The 27,659-nt window shown below is 46.0% G+C and overlaps 1 protein-coding gene across 2 annotated transcripts in view; it reads right to left on the reverse strand.

The window, feature by feature from the left end:
* The window catches only part of LOC147016294 (uncharacterized), a 56,606-nt gene that overhangs the window by 16,058 nt on the left and 12,889 nt on the right, over window positions 1–27,659 (reverse strand). For both annotated transcript variants that reach the window (XM_085844890.1, XM_085844891.1), the window contains 3 exons: window positions 17,119–17,682; window positions 11,064–11,108; window positions 6,987–7,054 (listed from right to left, as the gene is read on the reverse strand). In XM_085844890.1, the coding sequence (XP_085701016.1) occupies window positions 6,987–7,054; window positions 11,064–11,108; window positions 17,119–17,677 (672 nt within the window). In that variant the 5' untranslated portion in view covers window positions 17,678–17,682. The remainder of the gene's footprint in view (window positions 1–6,986; window positions 7,055–11,063; window positions 11,109–17,118; window positions 17,683–27,659) is intronic.

The raw sequence follows: 27,659 nt of genomic DNA on the forward strand, positions 1-27,659 counted from the left end.
TTTACTTGTGAGCATCTTATTCTGTTCATTGATTGGCAAGGTTTTGGTCTTATGTTTCTTAATAGATGTGAACATGTCTTGGTTACCTTGAAGACGGTCCATACAGGAAGCAGAAAGTGCTGCATCTCCTTTTGACCAGGAAGTGATCTAGTCTGCAGTAACATCTTTGTCTAAACATTCGGAGAATTTATTCAGAAACAAGTAAAAACGTCATTAATTTTGCACGGTGCACCACCCATCTTGAGGGTGCCAGCTGCCGCTTAACGTCCACTCGTAGTTTGCTGAATCAGCGGTGACCTCACTTTCTGGTCTTTCCTTCAACTCTTTCCAAAGGGCAGTGCATCTACACTATAAGAGGAGTGTGTGTGTGTGTGTGTGTGTGTGTGTGTGTGTGTGTGTGTGTGTGTGTGTGTGTGTGTGTGTGTGTGTGTGTGTGTGTGTGTGTGTGTGTGTGTGTGTGTGTGTGTGTGTGTGTGTGTGCGCGAAAATATTTCTCAGATGGATGAACGAATCTTCGTCAAACCGTCAAAGGTTCATCAGTGAGTGCCGAGGAGTGTTTCAAGCAAAAAAAGGTCTTTGGAAGTTTTGAAGAAAAAAAAAGTTTTAATATTTTTAATTGCTCTATAGTGCCTAAGCCTTTGTAGCTATGTGAAAGTAATTATTATATGACCCCAGCCCCCATTCCTTAGTGGGTGTAGAGAAGAGCTTTGAGCCCCCACAAAAAAAAAGATTTCTCCAAAATGCCAACAACATTAGAACAGCACCGGGTGACACTGGGTAGCCCTGATCCGGGCCCCTAATCTGGGCAACACCGTGTACCCCTGATACCCCCTGTTAGTCCAGTATATAACACCGGGTACCCCTACTAATGCAGTATATAACAACGCCGGGTACCCCTTATCCGGGTAATGTCAGCTACCCCTGCTAGTCCAGTATATAACACTGGGAACCCCCTGCTAGTCCAGTATATAACACCTGGTACCCCAACTAATGCAGCATATAACACCGGGTACCCATACTAATGCAGAACATAACAATGCCCGGTACCCCTGATCCAGGCAATGCCAGGTACCCCTGCTGATGATGATGGCAGTTCTTCACAGATGAAGATCAAGAGAAGACTTGTTGGCATGCTCGTTGGTGGCTGAAAAGGCCAATCCTGGATTTAAGGGCCTGGATCATCTGGGGCATGGGATATCCTGTCCTGCAGGGGCTTGAGTTGCCCCTGATTCTTTCTTCCTTCTGCGTTTCTCCTCTGCATCCTCATGTCTGTCTACCTCAAAGTGACGAGATGCCTTCTTGATGACTGACTGCCAGCCGTCCCTGTCTGCAGCATCCTTCTCCCAAGTCTTGTGGTCGATGCTCGCCAAGGCGAGCTGTCTCTTTGAAATGCTTTCGAGCAGCGCCCCTGCTGCTTGCATTTGCCGGAGCGTAATTCGCCGAACAAGACAGCTTTTGGCATTCTTGTCCTCCATCCATGCAACATGGCCAGACCAGCGCAGCTGTCATTGTAGCAGAGTGTTCTCCACACTGGGAATGCCAGCTCTGTCGAGGACTGCCTTGTTTGTAATGTATTCCTGCCATTTGATGTTCATGATGGAACGCAGTCAGTGTTGCTGAAAGCGCTCAAGCAAGCGAATTTGTCTTCTGTGGAGGACCCATGTCTCTGAACCATACAACAGGCTGGCAAGGACTACTGCTCTGTAGACCTGGATCTTGGTAGGAATGTGGAGTGCATGGTTCTGCCAGACGCGTTTGGAGAGATGATCAAAGGAGCTGCTTGCCTTGGACAGTCTGTTGTCAATGTCCTTGTCCACTGTAGCCTTCATTTGCAATGACTGCCCAGGTAAGTGAAGCTCCCCAACTGCAGTCAGCTCGTGGCCATCGATGTTGATCTTGGCTGGGTTGTAGTTTACGCAAGGAAGTGGCTGGTGCAGTACTTTGGTTTTCTTCAGGCTGATGGTAAGGCCGAAGGCCTTAATTGCTGTAGAGAAACAGTTGACTTTGTGTTGGAGAGCTTTTTCTGCGTGGGCCAGGAGGGCGCCGTCATCAGCCAGCAAAGAGGAGCTCTATGATGAGCTCCTCTAAGGTTTTGGTCTGTGCCAGAAGCCGTCTCAGGTTGAAGAGGCTGCCATCTGTAAGGAAGCAGATGTAGATTCCCTCTCAGAGGTCAGACTTTGCCTCCTGGAGCATCATGCTGAAGATAATTGAGAAGAGGGTTGGAGCAAGCGCGCATCCCTGCTTTACACCATCTGAAGTAGGGAAGCTATCTGAGAAGGTCCCATTATGCTTGACCTGACCTTGCTGGCCCTCATCAAGTTGGCGAAGAATTGTGAGGAGCACAGGCGGACACCTCAGTTTGGACAGGATCTTCCACAGTCCGTCTCGGCTGTATCGAAGGTTTTGGTCAGGTCAATGAATGCAGCAAACAGGCAAATTCTGCTCCCCACATTTCTCCTGGATCTGTTTGAACAGAAATATCATGTTGGTCATGCCCCTGTTTGGTCTGAATCCACAATGGCTTTCTGGGAGATTTTCTTCTGCAATAGATGGGATCAGCCTGTTCAGAAGCACCCTGGCCAAAATTTTGCTAGCGATGGATAATAGGGTGATGCCTCTGTAGTTGTAGCAGTCTGCCTTTTCTCCTTTGTTCTTGTACAGTGAAACAATTATTGTGTCTCAGAAGTCTTGAGGAACAGTTCCTTTATCCCAACATGCTGAGAGCAGGTCTGTCAGCTTGTTCAGAAGTGCATCTCCACCTTCTTTGTATACCTCTGCTGGAATTCCATCAATTCCTCGGGCTTTGCGTGACTTTAGCTGCGCTATGGCTTTCTTCACTTCATCTCAGCTCGGTGGTTCATCGAGTTCCATCTCAACATCTCTCTGTGCTATCCTTTGCAGCGCCTCCTCCTGAACCACTCTCTCAACCCCAAAGAGACTCTTGAAGTGTTCGGACCAGCACTGCATAATGGCCTCTTTATCTATGAGCAGAGTTGTTCCATCAGCCGAGCGTAGTGGTGCCTTCACCTGGTATGAGGGTCCATATACAGCCCGAAGAGCTTCGTAGAGGAATCTTGAATCCCCTACATCTGCGTACCACTGTATTCTCTCTCCCAGCTCTGACCAACCAACAATTGTTCTGCATGGCCCAGAGTTTCACATGTAGTTTGCTGCAAGCCTCCCGATATACCGCTTTTGCAATCTGGTCATCAGGGGTCCTGAGTAGTCTGCTGTGGCAGGAACGTTTTCTCTGCAAAAGTTCCTGGATGTCTGCATGATTCTCATCGAACCAATCCTGATTTTTCCTTGTGGCAAAACCGGCCACCTCGGCTATGGTTTCTTGAAGCACTGATTTCAGCTGCTCCCACTGGTCCTCAGGGATCATCCTTGGAGTTTGAGGAAGTGTCGGTGCCTAATCTTTTGCTCAAACTTGCTCTGAAACTGCTCTGACTGCAGGGAGGCAGAATCGTTTCAGCTGGAGTTTCTTGATGTGGGGTCGTCTCTTCCTACATGGTGGTTTGATCCTGAAGGCAACCTTACTTCGGACCAGCCTGTGATCAGTGTAGCAGTCTGCACTCGGCATAACTATTGTGTGGAGTACATATATGACATCACACTGACGTACCAGGATATAATCCAGGAGGTGCCAATGCTTGGAGCATGGGTGTTTCCAGGTGGTTTTGAATCTGCCTTTCTGCTGGAACGTGGAGTTGGTTATGCAGAGAGAATGCTCCATACAGAACTCCAGAAGCAAGCGGCTCTCCTTTTCGCATTGCTGTTAAACAGCGGTGCTAGCCAGCGGTGAAGGCTGAAAGCGGGAGGTAACAAGCACACTGCCCACTACGCCAACACACGAGACACATCACACTGCCATTGACACACTACCCCTGATAGTCCAGCATATAGCACCAGGTACCCATACTCATGCAGTATATAACAATGCTGGGTACCCCTGCTTGTCCAGTACATAACACCAGGTACCCATACTCATGCAGTATATAACTATGCTGGGTACCCCTGCTTGTCCAGTATATAACACCGGGTACCCTGACACATGCAGTATATAACAACACTGGGTACCAGCGCAAGTCCAGTATATAACACTGGCTACCCCTACTAGTACAGCAAATAACACCAGGTAACCCTGCTCAAACAGTATATAACACCAGGTACCACTACTCGTGCAGTATGTAACACCGGGTACCCCTACTAGTGCAGTAGATAGCAATGTCGGTTACCCTGACTTGTTCAGTATATAACAACACTGGGTACCCTTACTAGTGCAGTAGATAACTAGAAAGGTACTCGGTAGAGCGCATACCTCTGCCACGCAATGCCTGATCCACGAGAACATATATGGTCCAATACATTTTTGAAATATCATGCTATACAGTACTATATTGTTTTGTTACCCTCACCGAAGGAGAGGGTATTGCATTTGGGTCCATTTGTCTGTTTGTTTGTTTGTCCGCACAGAACTTTGGTATTTTTTTCCGCAACTGCTTGTCGGATTGAGAGGCAAAGGTAGGTTGTTGTTCGACAGATTGTGTCAGTCCCAATGAGTCACAGAAGTCTTTTTCTGAAGTGCCATGGCAGGTGAGAGAGGTACCCACACCCAGCCAACTGGCATGATGACAGTTGAAGTCACCACATATGAAGGAGAGTGTTGGGATGAGAGGATAGAAGTTGGCCCATGTTCCCGGAGAGCGAGATGTAAATTGAGTCATCACTGTTTGGTGGACGGTACAACACACATATAAACATGAGGTGGGAGTGGAGTGGGAAAGCCATAGCTAGAGGTATTCCTGGGGGTGTGGAGGAGAGAGGGCAGTTCTCGGTGACAGGAAGAGAGTAGTTGATGAAGAGAGCAACTCCGCCGCCAGGACGAAGCTCAGGTCTGTCATACCAGAAGAGGGAGTAACCAGGGAGAGAGATACTTGGGAGTCAGAGATGTCTTGAAGGAGGAAAGTTTCTGTTAAACAGATTGTGTCTGGTTTGTCAGTGACAACCTGAATGGAAAGATCTGTCAAGTTAGAGTGAAGACCCCAGATGTTTGAGGTCCTCACTGTAAAGGAAGAGGGAGGGGAAGAGGTTTTGGGTGCAAGGGAGGGGAGGGGAGGGTAATACGAGGGAGGGGGGAGGTAAGGAGAGTTGTTGAAAAATTGTGGGGGATTGCAGAAAAGCTTGGGGAGAGGTGAAAAATGCCTAGTGTTGGCTAAATCCTGCTCAGCAGTTGAATTAATACCAGGTGGTGTTAACTCGGCCTGTCATCCTTCCGAGGTCAGCAAAATGAGTGCCAGCATGCTGGTATACTGTGTCGGAGTGGTGACCCATCCAGAATTGTGCCCAATAGCCAAGGAGACTGCTTAAGCAGCACCAACGCTATGCACAGAGTATGGTTCCAATCTCCTCTCCTCTCCTTGGGGAGAGGGCCAGATGAGGATTAAAGGCTTGGTGGTGATAGGTTGAGGTACAGTGGGGAGTAATAAGAGAGGGGCAGAGGGCAGTTGAAGATTGGAGATGGAGAAGAGGGGGTGGGGGAAGGAGGCAACTTTTGTGGATGTGAGGGGGAGGGCAACTTTGGGAAGAGGTAGTGAGGAGGAAGATTGGAGGAGGGGGAGGGTGAGAGGGGAGAGTTGAGGAAGAAGGGTGAGGGGGGAGTCTGCAATCTCTGATTGCTCTTTTTCTTGTTAAAATATGCTTTACTGTGTACAACATGGTAAATAATCACAAATTCAGTCTCACAAATTATAATGTATATGCAGGTGATGACGTCACAACCTTTTATGCATACACATTTGTGACATGCACACTGAAGTATACAGTCGCGACATGCTTCGAGACGTGTTGCCAGCTAATTAACAAGATCCACTTTGTTGGCATCATCAGTACAAATATGAAAAACAAACTCACAGTGACACAGCTTGAGATATACCAAGAGGAGAAACAAAGCAGGTAAGTCTCATGATGTCATTCATCACCGATCAAAGTTGATTTTTCCATGGTCGTGGAATAGCAACAAAAACCATCTTCAAAAGTGAAGGACCATCAAAGCCATGGGAGGAAAAAGAAAGAGTGTGTGTGGGGCCCGGTTAAGTGTGGATATGGGATTCCATGCACGGATACTTGGCACTTCATAAACTTCACTTCCTTATTATGAATGAGACACCTACAAATGATCATTCTAAACTCGAATCAAATCACGACAAAAATACAGATGTTCGTGATTTACAACTTATGCTGTTCAACGTGATCCTGCATTTATATGCACTGTTTCTAGTCTTGCACCCTGTGCTCTTTCGATGCTCTGTACCCCCCCCCTGTCCCCCAAAACCTCCCCTCAGGTATCTGCAGGGCACACGGAGTCCACCAGCAAACCTGCTCCAGAGGAACTCCCAAAATCCAGAATCACAGCTCACCTCCACTCATTTGTTCCTCTTTTTCCCCACCTGTGGAATCAACTTCAACATCCTCTTCAATCTCATTCTTCCCTTCAAGTCTTCAAGACAGCTGTTCACCACCATCTCACATCGTCCGCTATCCAAAATCATGATCTTTTCCATCCCCATTATCCCAAGCCCACCTCTTTCTAAGTTTCCGTTTTTTTCCCCCACGCGAAGAAACTGCAGCTGGACCCATCTTGTACACTCCCCGTGTGTTCTCTCCTCCCCCTCATTCTTCCTCACATCACTTATTTGTCCAAGTCTCCCACTATTTTCTCACTCAACCCTGCTGTTGGTGTGTTTCCCCCCCCTCTGGTCTTTTTGTCCTGTTAGGTCCTGATTGTTTCGATGTTCTCGGTCCTCCATGAGCATCGATGTTGTATTAAAAAAAATGGTAAAATATGCAGTTAATTCGCAGAAGAAAACACTATATAGGTACGGAATGTACAAGCAAGGACAATCTCACTTGATCTCACTTGATCGCCATTTTACTTTCACTTCCTTAAGTGTTAACTCATTCACATGTTTCCCCACTTGACCCACCTTGCGATTGTGCAGAAGGCGAGAAGTCAAAGCGGAGGTGGTAGGTGCTGAAGTCGTGTGCTCAGGCTCTGTGATTAGTCAAATGAGATGAGGAATGTTAGTAATACTGTATATTATTACCATTTTCACCATACATCGTCAACTTAATCTTGTGCAAATCAACACTGAATATAAACCGCTCCATTTCAGTCAAACCTAACAATCAGGAAAATATTTATACATTTGGGGACACTTAAAACATTGCAACTGCACCAAACTCAATTATATTAATGAGAAGCACCTGGGGGGTCATGTTATTACCTCTATCACCAAAGGTCACTCCTGATGTATTCACCCCTGTTTGTTTGTTTGTCTGTCTGTGAGCAGGATATCTCAAAAATGTATGGACCGATTTGGCCAAGATTTGGTGGACAGGTTGGATGTGTAACAAGGACGAGTTGATTCACTTTTCGTGAAGATCCGAATCCAGATACGAGGATTTTAAAGTGATTCTTCACCATTGAGAGATGGGACTAGAAACGGTACCAAGCAAGATATCTTAAAAAGTTGGACGGATTCGGACGAAACTTGGTGGACGAGTTGGGTCGTTGACAAGAACGAGCTGTTTAGATTTTGGTTGAGATCCAAAACTTAAACTGTTCAGCCTGGTGGAGGAATGTGCTCTACCGAGTGCCATTCTGGTTATCCTTATGATTATTAATGTCATAGCAGAGTACCCGCCCGATGGGCAATCTTGTTTCAAGCGTGTACCATCACTTTATTTGAGCGGTGTGTAGGCAACAGACTGCTGCATCTATTACTCCCGAAAATAAATAAATAAAACCTGCGTTAGGTGCATGAAGCAAACACATGCATTACTGTTTTTGTGCATATATAATACACGGTGGTCATGTCGCTCGGGTAATTCTAATTGCAGCTCACCCTCCCCCAAAGGAAGAAAATGCCAATATGTTGTAATCCCCGTTTTGTGTTTTTTCAAAACTTGAAGGAATCAACCTAAACCACAGGAAACACACCTTCAGTGTGTCCTGAGTAATCCATGATAGTTTCGGCTTCCTTGGTCAAATAGTCTCAGAGTAGTTGATGAAACTTTCACAACACACAAAGAGCATACATAATGTTGCGGTTCTGTAAAACCACGTGCCTCCAAGGCAATAGCACACAACATACAGCGATCCCAAGGCAGGTATTTCAATAGTATACGTCTTAGTTAGTCCCTTCCATATGTCTAGTGGGTAAAAGGGGAAAGATGCGTTGCGTGGGACTCTTGTCGTTATGTCTTTTATATCTCTTTAACCTTCACTGTAACCTTTGACCTTTACCTTTTTGTTAAACCAAACATGCAAGCAAGCACACACGCCAAGCAATAAGAATGAGCAACACGCTACGAGTGTCTCCAGCATGTTCGCGCTTGCGAACGCTTCCTGCCGACAATGCACCGGTACATCTTCCATTGGAGTTTGCACACCCATTCTCCATTCAAATGTGCGTGCCAATTCCCAATCGCCACCTCATCTTATACTTCATTCCGCTCACCAAACCTTACCACATTCACCACAACAGCTTCATACAACTGGTAAAAATACCCCTGCAACAACTCGCGCTTCCATGCGACTTATATTCACCAATTTCACAACGAACGCCACGTGGCACTCACCCCTCACCATGGATGCCACGTGACAATTATCACTCGCTACAAACGCCACATTGCCATCATCTCTCGCTACCAATATCACAAGAGTGCCCTACTCTACAACCGCCACGACTACCCCATGGTCGTCAAATCCATACCGTAGCATCAAGGGACCTGGAGGAGACGCAGATCGAGCTATTTCAAGGCATAAAGCGAGGCGCGAACGTGCACTGAGGCTCGTAAAGGGACCTACGGGTAGCACGGGGATTTCTCGACAATTCCATGTTGGAATGAAGATCGGCGCACGGTCGGGGCCGGAGAACGCATCCAAAGACTTGGAGCTCCGACCCTGATGTTCTGGGCATCCAAAGACCCCATGTAAAGATTGGAGCTCCGACCCGTGGCAAGGTTAGCGAGCAACTGACCCATTTTTCGTCTCCGAGGCCTGGCAGGGCGTGGCTACGGCTGCTGTGGCCCAATAGGGGAGCGTGATTTTGTCTCCAGCTCGTTTTGAATTAAAAAAAAACTTATTCTTAAAATATTCTTTTAAGGGCACCCGAGAACGCGGACCCATAAAAAGGGCAGAGCAGAGCCGATCAGGGTCTTTTCGTCAGTTCACCCAGTCAGTCGGCAGTCTGCTTGTCCAGCCAGTTCATCCTTTTCGCACTGCTCATCCGGTCAGCTTGTTCGTCGCTGCTGCTGTTTGTCCTTTCGTGCTCGGGGCTGTCCGCGGTGCTGCAGAGAGGAATGCAGAGCCAGGCGAGATTGGTGAGCAGGCATTCGGCGAGTTGGTGAACATCGGTGCAGAGCAAATGGCACCGCGAGTCCCAGTGACCAAGCGGGGTTCTCACACTACTGCCACGAGGTGGGGTTGCTCCGTTTTGAGCGATCCTCATTACTTACAGACATTTACACATACGGAGAGGATAGGAACTTTCTTCTTACACATCTTTTTCTACCATCTTACTTTCTCTTTATCTCGTCTACTATGGAAGTACAAAAGAGCATCAATGCGGGCGAAGCCTGACTTCTTTTAAGGGAAGAAACCTGAAGGAGCGAATTGAACTGACTCACACCTCACTTCTTCCTCTCGCATTACGCTGCACCCCCGTTGCACTATGCTCACAACTCACACTCCCACACCATACACACCCAGTATTCCTCCCACCTCCCTCTCCCTAAGCGTTCTGAGTTGCGTTGGTCTGCTTCCGTGCCAGGTATTGAGAGGTCGTTTACCCTCACCTGCTTCTTTCTCTCTGGGCTATCTAATTTTCCGTGTGTGTGTGTGTGTGTGTGTGTGTGTGTGTGTGTGTGTGTGTGTGTGTGTGTGTGTGTGTGTGTGTGTGTGTGTGTGTGTGATGGCACCTGTCATAACACAAGTTAAGACTGCATAAGATATAATGGGATAACTCTGCTCTGTCTCTGTTTTTGTGAGATTGTTTGCCTTTTGCCACACCCCACAAATTCCTTGCTTTCCCTACTGTACATGCCAATAAACCCCATTTACTGTGCCATATAACTTTCCTCGCATTCTGGTTGTAAATAAACGGGCTGTTTAGAAATATTCCCAGCTCATTTTTGTATTTTCCTTCATTGGTCCAGCATGGCCCGCACCCAAGCTTAGCCAGGATGTTCTTCCCCAAAGATTTGCTTCGCAGCCGATACATACTTGGCAGTTCCGCTCGGCTGAACCTGATCCGGTAGGTAATCTGGTTAACACAAGTACATACCGAAGGTGCGTTCCCCCGTAAGAAGGTCACGTGACCCTTAGGTAAACAGTTTGTCAGACGGAGCACACCAAGTCACGTGGTCGACTAATTGGCATTCGCGGTCGATTCGCGACCCCCTCGCATCACAAAGTTATTCATGTGCGACGGCCTGCGATTCCCGGTGAGTTCAGAAAAGGACCCGAGATAGTCCCTCGCTCGTGGTTCCCCCTCGTGACACCGGCCTGCAACAATACTTTCCCTCCATTATATTGTGCGGTATATAGATTTTCTTTTTACGGTATTTTAATCTCAACATCTTCAAAAGAAGCAATTGTTACAAACAGACAAGCTTTGCCCACGAGTAAAACATCAGGGTCAAGATCTCGTGAACTCTTCATTGATAAACAGTGTGTGTATAAATACAAACACACATCCACAGGGATGGACAGGCGCTCACACAGCCAGTCCCCGCAAACGTACAGGTGGCCACATGCTCACAGGAAACTGAGCAGGTGCCACCACATACAGGTGACCCAGCACTCACGCAGGAGGCTGCACAGGCGCTCCGTGTGCAGGCACCCCCCCACGCAGGCGCCAATGCAGGCGCCCCCGCGTATGCGGACACACACATGCACAGAAAGGAAACCTGGGTGCTCTATGGCACCAATCATTTTTTGAAAAACAGGCATGGATTGAACATGCAAGGCAAGAAGCAAACGTTGTTTATCCTCTTACCTTCTGTGTAAAGTTCTGGCTGTACTCTCACAACACTCACAAGCACTGGGAAATATAATGAGGAAGGAAAAGTGAAATGCAAAACAATAAATGAATACAAAATAATGATATGGTGTCACCTTTAACTTCAGTGTTTATTTTCAGAAATAAATATCACTAATAATTAATAAAATATGCCTGTCAAGTGAAGCAAATTCGTAAGTTATATATTTTTGCAATTGCATGCAATCATTTCACAATAGGGCTGGCAAGATAGCGATAGGTACAGAGATAGGCACATTCAGCTCTGTGCTCTCCAGCATGTGTTTGAAACCCAACCCAACTCTAAACCCCCATGATAGTGTTTCCTCTGTAGGGTTGAGGCATCAATGTGTGTGCCGTCCCGAGGATGGATGTTAAACTGGGTGTCCCCATCTGCTGGCACCAGTTGATGGACCTTCAATCACCATCTCATATCACGGTGTCCTACGTGGAGTAAACGAGTTGTTGCCTGCACCCTGAACAAATTACAATCCTGCCTGATTGTGTAGAAGAGTGAGAGGCAGAGTAACTCCTCAGCGATGAGGCAACTCACGGGTTGAATTCAGAATTGAATCCCATTCCAATATGCATTTACTCACATTTCATAATCATGTTATGAAAGAAAATTATGTTATTACCCTTGCCAAAGGAGAGGGTATTGCGTTTGGCTCTGTTTGTTTGTCCGCACAGACCTTTCGTGTTTTTCTCTGCAACCGCTTGTTGGATTGAGACGAAATTTTCACCATTGGAGCGACGACTCATGTAGAATGTTGGAATCATAATTATGATGTCATAGATCATGTCGTGTGGCAGCCATGTTGGAAAAAGGAAAAAACTTTGTACCTCCATCTCTGAAACCGCACCAAGAAAAAAATTGAAACTCCTCATGGGGAGTGATTTTTTTTTTTTTGACATCATAGGTGCCTTTGTTATGATGTCATAATTACATATGTAGAATGCGATATCTGATCAGTATTAGAAATTCTGAGGGTCATCTCGGGATAAAATAGTCCACAGGAAAAAATTCGATGACATCGTCGGTTCTGTGATTCGGCAGCCATATTGTTTGTTTTTTTTTAACCCTTCAAAACCTTCTTCTCTGAAGTGGCTGAGCAGATCGAGGCAAAACTTTACAAGTATGACCGCCTATCCATGAAGAACAAAAGGTTCACACATATGATGTCATTGGTCACATGGTCACGACATGGCAGCCATATTGGTTTGAAGAAAAATATTAAATAATGTTTTCTCAGGAACCGCTTAAGCGCTTAATTAAACCGAAACTTCACAATTATGATCCTGTAGTGATGGGGAATACATGATATGAATTTCAACTTGATCAGACACATGGTCTGGCAAGCAAAATTTATTTTTTTTAATCTCAGTTCTTTTCGATTTTTCTTTGGACTATTTTTTTATTTTTGGAATAAGGCTCACTTAGCTGTGCCTGGATGGGTTTGAGGGTAGAGGAGTAGCAGCTGAAATGCGAATCCTGTCCAGGATCCTCCTGATGACTTCATCTTTGTTTTTTGCTTGTTTGGGTTCCTTCTGATGACTCCAATGCAGGACTGTACCTATTTGGTCTTCCTTTTCATTTGAATTGACTTTATTTTAATCCCATTCTGAATTCAATTGAATAATAATGAAAAACGTCATTGGTCAGGGTCAGGTGTCAAGGGTTGCATCAAAGCGGGATGTCTTGGTACCACCGAGCCCCCCTCATGAGCTAATACTTGGTGGATGCACCTTTGACAGCAATTACAGCTGTGAGTTTGTCAGGATAGGTCTCCATCAACTTTTCACACCTTGATTGGGCAATATTTGCCAATTCTTCTGCACAAAACTGTTCAAGCTCAGTGAAGTTGCATGGGGAGCATTGATGGACAGCAATCTTCAAGTCATGTCACAGATTTTTGATTGGATTTAGGTGGTTGCTCTGACTGGGCCACTCAAGGACATTTATAGTTTTGTTCCTTAGCCACTCCAGTGTGGCTTTGGATGTGTGCTTCAGATCAAAGTCATGCTGAAAGGTGAACTTCTGTCCCAATTTCAGCTTTCTTTCAGAGAGCAGCAGGTTTTCCTTTTTGATTTTTCTATATTTTGCTCCATCCACTTTCCCTTTTATCATGACAAGTGCCCCAGTCACTGCTGATGAGAAACATCCCCATAACATGATGCTGCTGCCACCATGCTTCACAGTAGGTGTGGTGTTCTTTGGGTGATGTGCTGTGCCAAATGTAACGTTTTGCATTTAGGCCAAAAAGTTCCACCGTGGTTTCATCAGACAACAAAACTTTTTGCCACATGGCTTCAGAATCCCTGGAGTAGTTTTTGCCTCATGCAGGACTCAAGGTGGGCTTTTTGAGCAATTACTTCGGGCCCTGTCACACGTTGACGTTTTAGCCAGTGTAGGGCAAGGTATCAAAATGTATGTAAAACGCTGGTGTACGCTGAACTATTTATGTTTTTTTTTTCCAGTTTTGGACGTATTCATAACGAGTTTGACGTATGCATAACGTATTTGTAACGTACACAGAACGTTTCGATAACATATAGATAATTTATATCAACGAATGCCGAGCGTGTTGTCGGCATTCACAACCTATGCCCAACGATAGTCTAACTTATGCATAGCGCGGCAGCGTATCGTCGACGATCACGTGGCGTAGGCTATTCATAGGCTGCGGCTCGACGATTCAAATCATAACCACACTAGACATCGAAGTGTCAAGCCGTTGTCACACCTTGACGTTTTAGCCAGCGTATGCTGACGTATGAAAAATTTGCCGAATACGCTGACACACGTCGAATACGTTATGGGTAAGTTTTGTATACGTTTAGAGCACGCTGAAGCACGCTGGCATACATCGTAGTACGCCGAGTACGTCGACAAATTTTCAGCATGTGGAAAATTTTTTGACGTATGCCAGCGTATGACACGTTCCGCATACGCTGGCCATAAGTTGTAGGGACGTTACGCGATCGTTGACGCACGTCGACACACGTTACTTGTAAGTTACTCATAAGTCGAAACACGTCGAGGTAATGGTTAGCGTCAGTGTTCCAGGCTCCCTGGGTTTTTTTTTCGGTATGACGGTGATGTTGACACTTCGATTTCGAGTGTGGTTATGATTTAAATCGTTGAGCGGCAGCCTATTAATTTTATTATATTATAACCGCACTAAAAATCGAAGTGTCAACATCACCGTCATACCGAAGAAAAAAAAAGCCATGGAGTCTGGAACACTGACGCTAAACATTACCTCGACGTGTTTCAACTTATTAGTAACTTTCAAGTAACGTGTGTCGACGTGTGTCAACGATCGCGTAACGTGCCTACAACTTATGGCCAGCGTATGCGGAACATGTGAGTCATATGTCAAAAAATTTCAAGCACGGAAAATTTGTCTTGCAGCTCGGCGTACCACGACGTATGCCAGCATGCTATTAACGTATACAAACTTACCCATACGTATTCGACGTGTGCCAGCGTTTTAGACAAATTTTTCATACGTCGGCATATGCTGGCTAAATCGTCAAGGTGTGACAGGGCCTTTCTTTATTACCACCCTACTGTACAGGCCAGACTGGTGGGGTGCTTTGGATATTGTTGTCAAATGTACACAGTGACCAGTCTTTGCTATAAAGGCATGTAGCTCTTCTGAAGTTGCCATTGGCCTGTTGGTGGCCTCTCTGATCAGTCTCCTCCTTGCTTGGTCATCCAGTTCGGAAGGACGGCCTGATCTAGGCAGGATTTTGGTGGTACCATACACCTTCCACTTCTTAATGATTGTGTTGACTGTGCTGCAAGGGATATTCAAGGCCTTTGAAATATATTTATACCCATCCGCTGATCTGTGCCTTTCCACAACTTTCTCCCAGAGGTCTTTTGAAAGCTCGTTGATGCTCATGGTTGAGTCTTTGTTGTGGAATGCACTACCCAGTCGAGGAAACCGACAGGAACAGCTGATTTTATTCAGAAATAATCAGAATCACTACAATTTAACACAGGTGGAGGCCAGTTAACTTGGTGTGTGATTTTGAAGGTCAATGGTTACACATGAGCTAATTTACAGTTGCTATTATCAAGGGGGGTGGATACTTATCCAACCAAGATATTCCAGTTTTGGGTTTTTAATGAATTTTCACAAATTTGTAGAATTTGTTTTTTTACTTGGAAGTTGTGGGTTACGAAAGAAATTTGTTTTTCACAGATAAAAACCACACCTACACTACTGCCACTGGTTGGACAAATAAATGGTGCAAAGTTCATGATGTAAAAGTACGAAAAAGTTGCCACCGATGAAAAGTACGCTGTAGTGCATAGTCAGCTGGGGAGGGGGAAGAGTGGGCATGATCCAAATTTGAGCTCGTATATGGTAAGAATGTCTCATCTGGTGTTCCTCCCAGTCTGAAACTGGACTTGGGCTGGCACGGCTGTCTTTTAACCTCAAGATGGCGGATGCACATGTGCCTCATTCAGCCAGGGCGTTGGAAAGGGGTCAGCGATTGGCTCTCTAGCAGACGCTGACACCCACCTTGTGATTGGTGAAGGGGAGCAGCTCCCTCTGGCCAAGCCCCAACTGGCCCCAAGGGCGCATGCACTTTGGTGACACTGGCATGCACGCCTATGACACATATAATTGACTGCTGGCACTTGCCATGACCGCCTTTGGTGGACAGCTCCCCAGTGTGAGCAGATATTGACCTCAAATGAGGGTGGGGCGATCGAGGGCCGATGAAGGTGGTAGTGGGGGGTGGGGGTAGGGGACTCCCTCACTCTTCAAGTGGCTTCTCTCGCTGGCTCTTCTTTGCCTGGCTTGTACTTGCCAAGAATGCAGTGGAGCCACGTTTGTTTACATCCAGGGACCCTCGAGCTGCATGCCAGCAGTGTCACGTACCGTTGCCCTGTGGCGTGAAAAACCTGGTCTGGTTTGGTGTTCGTGTCTTAAAGTTGTAATCATTATGCTCTATGGTTTCAATTCCTGGACTGTTCAGTGTTTGCTTGTTTATTGTTGGTCGACCTTTTGTGTTGGGTTCTTCATTTATGTTGGGTTATTTTGTGTTGGGTTCATTCTTCATTTGTTGTCTTATGCCTTAATACATGTATTTGTATTCCTCAAGATCATGCACACGCCTTGTTCTGCATCTTGCCGCGTTGAGGTAAAACCGTTGGGAACAATGGCAATTCCCTGGGGGTGAAAATTAAGTTGATTGTAATCTTGACAATGCGGAGAATTTGCACCACTCCATGGTTCAGCCATTCGCGAAGCAACTGTTTCTGCAGTTGAAATGCCACACCTGACAGTGGTAAGGTAATTCTTGGTTGTGGCATGGGGTCGTAAATACTACAATATGTATGGCTGTCTTTTTAACATGATGGAGGAATAAAGGGCAAAGGAATGAATATACAGACAGTCAAAATAGGGACGTATAGACATGGCAAGGGAACCAAGTGTGCTGAGTAGACAAGGAACGTGTAAGAAGACAAGAAGATCGAACAAAAATAGGGTAAATGTGTAAAAGTGTGCGCGGACAGGACAGGAAAGGGGAAGAGAGAAGAGATGGTGAGAATATCGGGGAAAAGAATCGGGATTGCACAAGATGGTCATCACTGGCCATTTTAAAGGAGTGGTGAAAAGAACATGACTGGACGGACTCGGGGAGGAAATTATAGTCGTGAAAATAGGGGGACAAAAGAAGAACTGACGAGGTACTGGAGTTGAGGAGGGTAAGAGGGTTTTGCATTGCCAGCTGAGCAAGTGCTTGTGTACCTGCACAGCTTGCAACCCACAACTTATTGCACCGTATTCCATTGTGTATCACTTCTATAGGACGTGATCCACAATTTGCCATAATGCCAATGCTGGCTTTACAGAAAAAAACGAGTGGCCCAAATGGCCTTTTCCAGAAATTGAACAAAATGTCTGTTCCATTGTTTCTGTTTACAATGAAATCTCATTCAAGTACTTTTGAGGAGAAATTCCCCCAAGCTGGTTTATTGCCAATCCCACATCCTCCAAGCCCTTCTCACCTGGATGATCTTGCGGAAGACCGAGAGACCAGTCCAAGCCTTGGTGCCTCTGAGGATACTCTTCTCCTTCAGAATCTTCTTTCTTGCATTGCCTTGTATCCTGATCCAACTTTTCACTCTCATCAACAATTAAGTCTTCATCTCTTTCTTCTTTTATTTTTCCCCATTCCATGTTTCCTTCATTACACTGGTCTTCTTCTTCTAACCTCTTTATGTCTCCAGCACACTCTCCTTCTCTTCCTAGTTCTTCCCCACTCCACCACTCCACATCTCCTTCTCCAATCCAATGATCTTCTCCTTCACATTCCTTTTCCCATTCTCTTCCATCTTCTACATGCCTATCCCCAATACTATGCCCCTCATCATCGTTAATGTGTTCCTCCTCATTATTATTTTCACTGTCTCTCTCTCCTTCTTCATCTTCAATCTCCCCATCTTCCTCATCAATTCTGTCCCACTCTTCACCAATGTGCCTTTCCCAATCCCTACTGCTCTCTCCCCCCCACAGACTACCAGTCCCTTCACTTTCTCTTTCCATCCCATCTTTGAAGTCCTCCATCAATCCTGCACCAGACACACGACAGGGTAAAACATCAGTGCAACAAGGTCAGGAACTGGTCTTCCTTTGAAATGCTCTTCACAACTCAATGAAAACAAGTGAAATCCTTCAATACAGCACGTGTGGTGAAGCAAATGAGTACACTTATGTTAACATGTGCAATTTATGCTTTTTCAGTTGAAAAACAATTAAAAAGCGTACTTAATATTTGAAATGTAAAAATCTTGTTATTATTGTGATAAGCCTTTATATATAACAGAAGGAATGAAATCGTTCGATACAGCGTGGCAGGAGGCCGCAAAAGAATGATAGCATAAGAAGAACTTCGCTTTCGGCATTCGGCGATCAGCGCGAAATGCGATGGTGGGCGGAAATGACGTCTTTCGGCGCGGAATGCGATGGTGGGCGGAAATGGCGTCTTTCGTTCGTTCGTGCATGAGAGGGGCGCGTTTCTTGGATTTTTTCCCGTCAAGCAATAAATTAAATGTTTTTCACATATATAACACGTTAGTTTCACAAATTTCCATTGAAATACTCGGGTATTTCGGTAAATTCTCGCTATTTCCGTCTAGGTTACGCACTGCATCTACTGGACGGCCGTCATTGGCTGTCTTGAGGCACGTGGGGGGGGGGGATAGGGGACACCGGAGACGTGGTAGACACCAGGGACATTTCAAACTCTGTGCAATTGTATACAGCGCACGCGCTGTAATAAGAATCCAACTTACCTGTGCATTGACATTCCATCAATCCTTTACACACTCGGGGAAACAACGTTCAAAAACCATAGCTCGTGTTTAAATTATTTATTAAATCGAATCGATAAACTAAAGTGAAACTTTTAATGTTCCCTCTAAGACTCGACCTGCACAACAACCCAATTTGTTGAAAAATGCAGGATGTATTCAAACTGCTCCAAAAATGGTAAAACGACTTTGAATCTGCATTTTTCCAGGTAAATGTGATGAACATTTCAACCTCCCAGGTGTCCTCACTCATAGTGTACAGTGACAGTTGCGCAGCAACAGCATGCATTCTGATGGAAGCGAGTTAGATTCGACAAATGCATATGTTCCTTCCGCTCATATGTTGCGTCATTTCCACTTGGGGGAAGGCGGGTTGGCAGTTGGACTTCCTTTATTTGTTGTGAACGTGTTTGTACTCGTGTGACAAAGGCACGTTTTTTTCCGTCATATTCAAGTGATTTTAGAATAAAGTCATCAGTTACCAAAACCTCGGGTATTGTGAAACTGCCAGGAATATTCTTATTTTTAGCAGCATCTTGCGTAGCGAACGCTGCTCTAAGAACGCCCGGCGTTGTTGTTGTTGTTCTTCTTCTTCTTGTGAAGACAAAACCTTTATATTAGGACTCGGCTCTTTTATAGACACGATCCGGATCTTCTTAAATACTAAGCACTTGTACACATCCTCGCATTGAGGGTGCCTTTTGAGAGCGTCTATCATGAACTTTTAAATATATTCGGATATTTGCTTTAAAATTTCGAAAAGTTCACGTTACTATTTAAAGATTATTCCATTTAATGTATTGTAAATTCGTAAATACATTATTTATTTCGTAAATACACTATATTTCGTAAATACGTAAATACACTATGACGGGTCTCGCTATTGGCTTAATCAAGGCATGTGACAAAATATCGGAAGTTGTTGTTGTTTTTTTGTTTGTTTTTTTTAGCCGACAAAACCTTTAGGACGCTGCTCTTGGACACATTTGTCCTTGTTTCAAGAATCTGGGCACCAGGACCGTTTCAGGATAGTAAAAAACCCACGTCATGCTTGTCTCGCTGGTGTGGTCGTAAAGAGCCGTCATGGTGAACTCACACCATACAAGGTCGATCTGTCGTTGGCTCTTGGACTTCGTCCATCTCTTCCAGATCTTCACTCATTTTGGAGGCCAGAGCAGAAGCAGCCGAGGCCTCCGTCAGAGCTGCCATGGTATGCAAATTGAAACAAAGCTTGATTGGTAGCTACACAACAACAGATGCATCTCCAACAACTATAGTGGGGGGAAGAAGCTGCCATAACTCAGGCCTGTTTGGAAGCGGTCTGGTACTCTGCGTGGAGGCAAATTCGACAATATTTTGATTGCTAAATTACCTCCACCTGCAGAGAAAGTGGGAATGCTCTTATCCAGGAATACCACATCTCCGCAACCATCCATTTTATCTGACTACGACACTGAAGATATTCCACAGGATACCAGGGTATGTTCTGACCGAGCTCTACATTGCTCGTACTTCCGTCATTTCAGTCAGACCCCCTATCAGCAGCCGTCAACGCTGAAGCGCCAAACTCCATGGAGAACCCATCAACATCAATTGTGTCCAAAAGGCAAGTTATGTCTGCTCAGTATAACACGACGCCGGCTCCTGGTCGATCGTACCCAACTCACAACTAATATCTTACACACAAACATCGTGTCATCATCTTTCTCCAATGCTATGTGTCATGGTTGCATATCAACCCCCATTCTGTTAACATGTCCCGTTACGAGTTCCTGGGTTAGAAACCCAGCTCCAGTTACGGTCATTAGGCATCCAACAGTGTGTGTACACCGATCCTATGTCGGCATACATTGGAATTGCAGTCAACCCCCAACTGAGTTATTTCTCACAAAATCCAGGGTACACCCATGCTGTACTTGCATCCGGTGCGAGGACATATACCACACATGTGGTAGCAACATTACAAGTCTCCAGCCGTTCACCAATGGGTCCATCAATCACGCCAATCCACACAAAACTCTGTGGACTCTCTGTCTCATCGCGTCTTAGCTTCAGAGAAGGTTTCTATGTTTGACAATCAGCCTGAGAAATTCAGGACATGGCGTGCAGCCTTCTCGAACATGATCAACGGAATACCCCTCTCATCTGATGAACAACTTAACCTCATGGTTCAACATATGGCTGACCATTCAGAATCCAAAGGACTCGCAGAGTGTCTCAACCGAGTTTACATTTCTAACCCTGACATCGAATTGATGCAGGTCGGGCATCGTCTTAATGAAAGATTCCACAGCGATTAAGCAATTACACAAGCATTGCTAAATGCAATTTGGTCTGAAGTTTAATTAAAATGAAACAAGTTTTTATTCCAAGAATACTCCAAGCTGTAACTCTAGCCTTTCGTCTGCAGAAGAATGACAGTAAAAGTCTGCAGAAGTTTGGCAACATCATCGAGGAAATAGAGGCCGCCAGATGTGCTGGGTCACTTCAAGGACTTTTAGCTTTGGATACATCTCTGTTCCTAAAAACCAATCGTAGCGAAGCTTCCACCTGACCTTGTCGATCATTGAAAGATGGAGGTCTTCAAGTATAAAGAGACCTACAACGTTAATTTTCTTCCATTTTCAATGCACGCATCCTTCGTTTGGCTAAATGCAAAGATTCAAAATGACCTCAGTCTGATGATTTCCTCGGAATATGACCTTCAGTAACTGAGGTGAAGGCCCTACTTGCCATGAAGAACAGAATGCCTGCCTTCAGTAGTGACACTCATCCAATGGTCAGAGTAAGCAAGACCGACGTTACCATCTGAGGATGAGCACCCTCGCCGTTGAATGGAATATCCACAACAATTCTACCCTATTCACAGGACCAATCCTCTAGCACTAAACCAATGAAAGACATGTGCCAGATGTGCCTTGTCAGCCAGCCATTCAGCCAAGGACCCTGCAGCCTCATACGCGGTGGCAAGCCAAGGAACACAGCCTTCATGTTGGTGATATCGCTCTGTTGAAGAAAGATGCTCCCAAAAGTGACTGGCCTTATGGACATGCAACTTAGATGTTGCCCAGTGCAGACGGTCAGTTTTTGAAAAGTACAAATCCATACCAAGAAGGATGGCAAACCCCATACCTGCGACCTGTAACTGAGATCATGTAGCATATACCAGCAGGGAAGAATGGAATCATTCACTGCATTATATTGGTTGTGAATTTCAAATTATCTTTGTTTTCCACTGTGTCCCTATCCATTTGCCAGAGTCTCGTCCAATAATTTAGTGACTGAATATTCTTTAATCCATTTATTTGATGCATTTGACAATGTTCCGCCAAAGGTGCCTCCCCCAATCCTCATGTTCATGTAATTCTCATTGCTCGATCAACTTTTTCATTGGTTTTATAAAAAAATAAAACAATAGAAACAAGCGAGGAGTGTAATAGAACTGAGTTTGATTCTACAAATGCATAACTTCCAAATATGTTTTGCATCATTTCCACTTGGAGGATTGCAGGCTGGCAGTTGGACTTCCTTTTTTTTGCAGTGAATGTGTGTGTACTCATGTGACAAAGGCATGGTTTTTTCACCGTCATATTTGAGCGATTTTGAATAAAGTTATCAGTTGCTTAAGCTTCGAGTGTTGCTGCCTGGAATATGATTATTTTTCAAGAAACTGGGCACAATGGCCGTTCCAGGATATGCACGTCAACCAATGTGAAGCTGGTTTGTCACATGGAGCACATCATTAGTCTCACATTCTTATCATGACACTCCAAAAAAATTAACTTGATGAAGCTCCTATCCTTTCTGTTAACAACCTCTTGAAAACAGGAACTTCTCTTAAGCTCCTGAGCTTTATGAGGAGCTAAGACAGCTTGATCAGATCTCCAAAATGGGCGTGAAAAGAAAGACTGCCAACAAGTTGTCTCCAGATGTCCAAGCTAAGGAGCAATGCCCTGATGCTAACGCATGCTTGAGAACTCTCAGCTCATCATGTTATAAAGGTCAATCCAAATTAAAGGGCACCAAATGTGACGTGGATCAGCCACGTGACGAGTGGATTGAAACCATCCATGAAGCATGTACAAGGCCACATCAAGTCCTAAGGGAAGGGGTTTAACAAAACTGTGACCTTGGGTGTGACATATGACAACAAATCATGGGGTCATTAGCGAGCCAAATTCCAGTGGAATCAAGAAAGCCAATTATTTTATCACTTGGAATACAAGACTCGTGCCACCATGCGATTATAAAATAAATATTTATTTTTCAAACGAACAGAGCAAGGAGCACACCGTTAAGATGAATTTTATCCCTATCCTCAACACCTAGCTCGAGACGGGATATAACAGGCTCTCTCAAATAGAGACCATCAATTGGGTAACATCACCAATCTTGTTCTTCCAAAAAGGGTTCACAGCTGTAGCATCAGCTTCGACTTGCTTCCCAAGGCGGTTAGCATACTTCGATCAACGATTTGTCGATTTCATGCATTGTTCTACCTGTCCGTCGATGCAGACCGACAATAGTCGAGTCATGACAAGTAAGAATAGTTCTTCATTCCTTTCTCAAGTAGCCCAGCAACATAAATTGTGAGGAAAATTCTGTGAAAAGCATGGCAGCTGGAGACAGACAGGTGTAAAGTTACACGGAACTTTTTAAGGCCTCAAGCAAAGCGTCGTAGAAGCAGCGTCAAATGAAGGATTGTTAAGAAATAGAAAAATGGATGGACGATGCCGAGATGAAAAACATTTTAACCTCATATTGCTGAGGCACACAACAGCACAATAAGGGAAGGAAATCAAAAGTAATCTGCACAGACTCAGATTGCGTGCTAAATCAGTGTGCAGCTGCACACTAGTACTTTTCTGCCACTCTTGCGGTTAGCGCCAACTCTCGAAGAATACAGAACGGTCGATCACTTCTTGCTGTTGCAGCACTGTCGCAGCACGGAAACGGCTCCTCAGATGACTGCTCGGACGATTCACTGGTGCTGACACAACATGAAGGCAGTTCACAAGCGTGCAACCTTCCTTCGGGGAATTGTCTCGGGTAATGCCTGTCAATCCCGATCCACAGTCCTCTCGGTACCAGTGCCATCTCTGAACGGGTAGTTAGTTGCTTCCTACATTGCTCCACTCCATCTCTCTGCTTCTCCTCTTGCATCTCTCCCCACCTCACTTGTGTACAATTTCAGGACGAGGACTTACACTGACTGCCCTCTCCAGGAAAAGGAAAGGAGTCTCTGGGGGCTTTCCAGACACCCTCCTCAGTAATGGTAAGCAAATGTATTTCCAACTTGTTTTGTACCTGGCCTGTGCAGGTTTTCCCCAGTGTATCCACAGATACAAGTCTAACATATAATCCACCAATAATGGTATTCCTCAATTTTGCTTCCAAAATGATAAAATGTGTCTATAACTAATGTGTGTGTGTGTGTGTGTGTGTCCGTCCTCCCCAACTCCAAAACCATGAAACCTCGCGGCCTGAAACTTTGCATGCATAAGAAGGGAACTACAAGGGAGTGCATGAATGAAAATTGGGTGTTGGGGATAATTTAAACACACCTTTTGAAGATAATTATCCTTTATCAAGGCTCATCCTTGGTTACCTTGCTGTCCCTCGCTGGGGTCTTAATTCGCAATTCTTTTTTGGGGTGGGCTGCTCAACAATGCCTTGACTTGGAACAGGCCACAATGATTTCTTAATGATAAAGTTATTTTTTCACTTTTCTCACTCATATCATCGAATGCCTGTTCATCATCGCTACAAATCGCTGGATACATTGCAATGCTTATAAACTCCAGGAGAGGCCAGCATTCATTGCTTTATTTCATTTCCGCACATGCCTTAACCTCTAGAATCTCTTAATCTGAGCTGAATTTCAAATTTTGAATTTCTTTATTGACTTCAGCAGTAGTTCCAACTGCTAAAAAGAAAAAAAACAGGTTTATTTTTCTCCAATTTGGACGTTGCCTGACATTCCGGACGTCTCCAAGTACTTGGTACTCCAGGTTTATGTCAGGTCAGGTTCGATCTGTGACCTGCTACAGGTACCATGTAAACCTGTACTAACCTGTTCCATGGTCGGGTTGTCGGCGACTAAACCGTCTCCCCCACCAGGTTTTCTGGTGAGGGGGGTGTTTGGATATGGACACCCAGCAGGATTAAAAACAAAACCTGTCAAAGGGCGGAGGAGCTCCTTGTTAGCCAACGGCAATCCATATCTAGTGCCCAACTGTGTCTGCAGACGTCCTCCTGCAGTTGGGTTACTTCTTATTAGGAGGTTGGTGGCAGGATTTGCACTCCGGTCACAGTAAAACCCTTCATTCCGCAAAACGCAAAAACGCAAAAAAAACCTGAAAACCCACTCCGTGGGAGTACCTCCTGTGCAGCTTCCCTTCGCAGGGCAGCTCACCGGATGACGGGATTGGGGCAAAGCCTTTGGGACCCCCAATCTTTGATGAGAGGAGGGAAACCACGGGGTAACATCCCTGGGTCAGATTGCGGGAGAGTGTGTCGGAGTGGTGCTGAGGAGTCGTCCACCAGACGGCGGTCTCCTTGGGTTAACCTGAGGCGGTCCCTTCGGGTGGGTGCCTGGAATGTCCTATCCCTAACAGAGGATGATCACCTGTCTCTGTTATCATCTGAGCTCAAGCATTTGGACATCGGGATTGCAGCACTCTCTGAGGTTCGGAGACCGGATTGCGGCGAGATAATGGTGGGTGGTTACACCTACTATTGGTCTGGTCGCTCTGATGGTTACCATACCCAAGGAGTTGCTGTAGTTGTGTCCAATAAGCTGACTCCAATGATAATTGAGGTAACACCGGTCAACGAGCGTATTATGATATTAAGGATTCGTCACTCCTTCGGTGTCATTTCCCTGGTCTCTGTTTATGCTCCGACTGAGGCGAGTGATCTCACCGTGAAGGATGCATTCTACGCCACACTCGAGTCTGTGGTTGATCAGTGCCCCAGACGAGATACACTTCCAGTCTTGGGGGATTTCAATGCATCGACTGGAACTGATAGGGATGGTTATGAGGTGTGTGTTGGTCCCCATGGGTCAGGAACTATGAACCAGAATAGCACTAAGCTCCTTGACTTTGCAAGAAGTCATGGACTTTGGGTGGCTGGTTCATGGTTTCAGCGCCCATAAGCTCATCGCTGGACTTGGTATTCCAACGCTGGCGGTGTGGCAAAGGAGATTGACCATGTCCTCATTGACGGTCGTTGGAGGATGATCCAGAACTGCAGGGTCTACCGGAGTGCTCAGTTCCTCAATACTGACCACAGGCTTGTTGTAGCAACTCTAAAGCTGCACCTTAAATCCTGGAGAATGGTACCATCCCAGCCTCGGCTGGATGTTGCCAAGCTCAGGGATGAGAGAGTAGCTGAGGAGTTTGCGAACAGGCTGAGTGGACACTTGGGGGGTCTGGGTGCTTTGGGGGGTCCTAAAGAGTTGTGGAGCGCCTTCAAGACCACCGTCCTTGATGTTGCCGGTGGATGTCTTGGAGCTCACCGCAGGGCAAAGAAGAATTTTGTCTCTCAAGGGACACTGGATACCATTGACCAGTCGCAGGGCCAGGCTGAATGGCAGAGCTGAGCTGTTCAGGGAGCTGAGGCGTAAAACTGTACGTGCACTGAGGGTGGACAAGGAGGCCTACGTGCGAGGAATCTGTGAGGGTGTAGAGCATCACCTGTGGTCAAGTTAGTCTCATCCTGCTTACAGGGGAATTCGCGCATTGCGTTCCTCCAAGCCCGTCCCTCAGTGTACTGCAGTTAGAGCGGAGGGTGGTGAGCTCTTGACAGAGGAGTCCGAGCTGATGGTCTGCTGGGCCGGTTACTTTGAGTGGCTGTACCAGGCTGATCCACCAGCTGTCGAGTTGGACGTCAAGGGTGTTCCAATCCCTGTTGCTGACCCTCGAATCAACTGTGGTCCACCTTCGCTTGTGGAAACACGGGCTGCGGTGAACCAGTTGAAACGGGGCAAAGCTCCAGGGATCTGTGGCATTCATGCTGAACTTTTCAAGGCTGGTGGAAATGCTGCACTCGTGTCGTTGCATGCAGTTTTGTGCTCTGCCTGGAACATAGGCATCATCCCAACTGACTGGAAGAGGGGCCTTGTTGTCCCTCTCTGGAAAGGGAAGGGTGATCGCCAAGACTGCAACAACTACCGAGGGGTGACGCTGCTCTCAGTGCCGGGCAAGGTCTTTGCTCGGATAATTCTTGATAGGGTTCGCCACCATCTGCTTGAGTACCAGTGTCCAGAGCAGTCAGGCTTTACACCAAAGAGGTCAACGATTGACCGTATCCTTGCCCTTCGTGTCCTCACCGAACGCAGACGAGAGTTTCGGCAGGGGCTGCTTGCAGCCTATGTTGATCTCTGTAAAGCGTTCGATTCAGTGAATCGGGATGTCCTCTGGAGGATTCTTGGTCTTCGTGGGGTGCCACCAAAACTGATCGATCTGATGTCTGAACTCTACTCTGGTACTGAGAGTGCTGTGAAGTGTGGTGGTACGATCTCCGACTTATTTCCAGTTGTTACTGGAGTTCGTCAGGGATGTGTACTTGCCCCCACACTTTTCAGCACTTGTATGGACTGGATTTTAGGGAGGATGTCGGAGAGATCAAGTTGCGGTGCATCGTTTGGGAATGTCAAGATCTCGGACCTTGATTTTGCAGATGATGCAGTCATCTTTGCGGAGACTTTAGACATCCTTTTGGGGGCCCTCGAGGTGCTGAATGAGGAGTGGGAGCAGCTGGGATTACGGGTTTCTTGGGTCAAAACTAAGATCCAGGCTTTCGGTGACATCTTGGATGCTGCTGTCCTGTCTGTTTGTGATGAGGATGTTGAGGTCGTGGAGAGATTCACTTACCTTGGCAGTGATATTCATGTCTCTGCTGGCTGCGAGTCAGAGGTCAATAGACGTCTGGGTCGGGCCTGGGGAGTCATGGATTTACTGGATCATGGGGTGTGGCGCTGCCGGTACCTGTGTGGGAGGACGAAAGTCCGAGTCTTCAGGTCCTTGGTACTTCCAGTCTTGCTCTATGGGTGCGAGACTTGGACTCTGACCAAGGATCTGAGACGGAGACTTAATTCCTTTGGTACCAGGTGTCTTCGGAGAATCCTTGGCTATCGCTGGTTGGATTTTGTGTCCAACGAGCGGTTGCTGAGAGAGACTCGGATGAGATTTGTTACCTGCATAGTCCGTGAGCGTCAGTTGCGGCTGTAT

Source organism: Eptatretus burgeri, chromosome 11, assembly GCF_056783735.1.
Source record: "Eptatretus burgeri isolate ZD-2024b chromosome 11, Ebu_testis_v1, whole genome shotgun sequence".
NCBI classification, from domain to species: domain Eukaryota; kingdom Metazoa; phylum Chordata; class Myxini; order Myxiniformes; family Myxinidae; genus Eptatretus; species Eptatretus burgeri.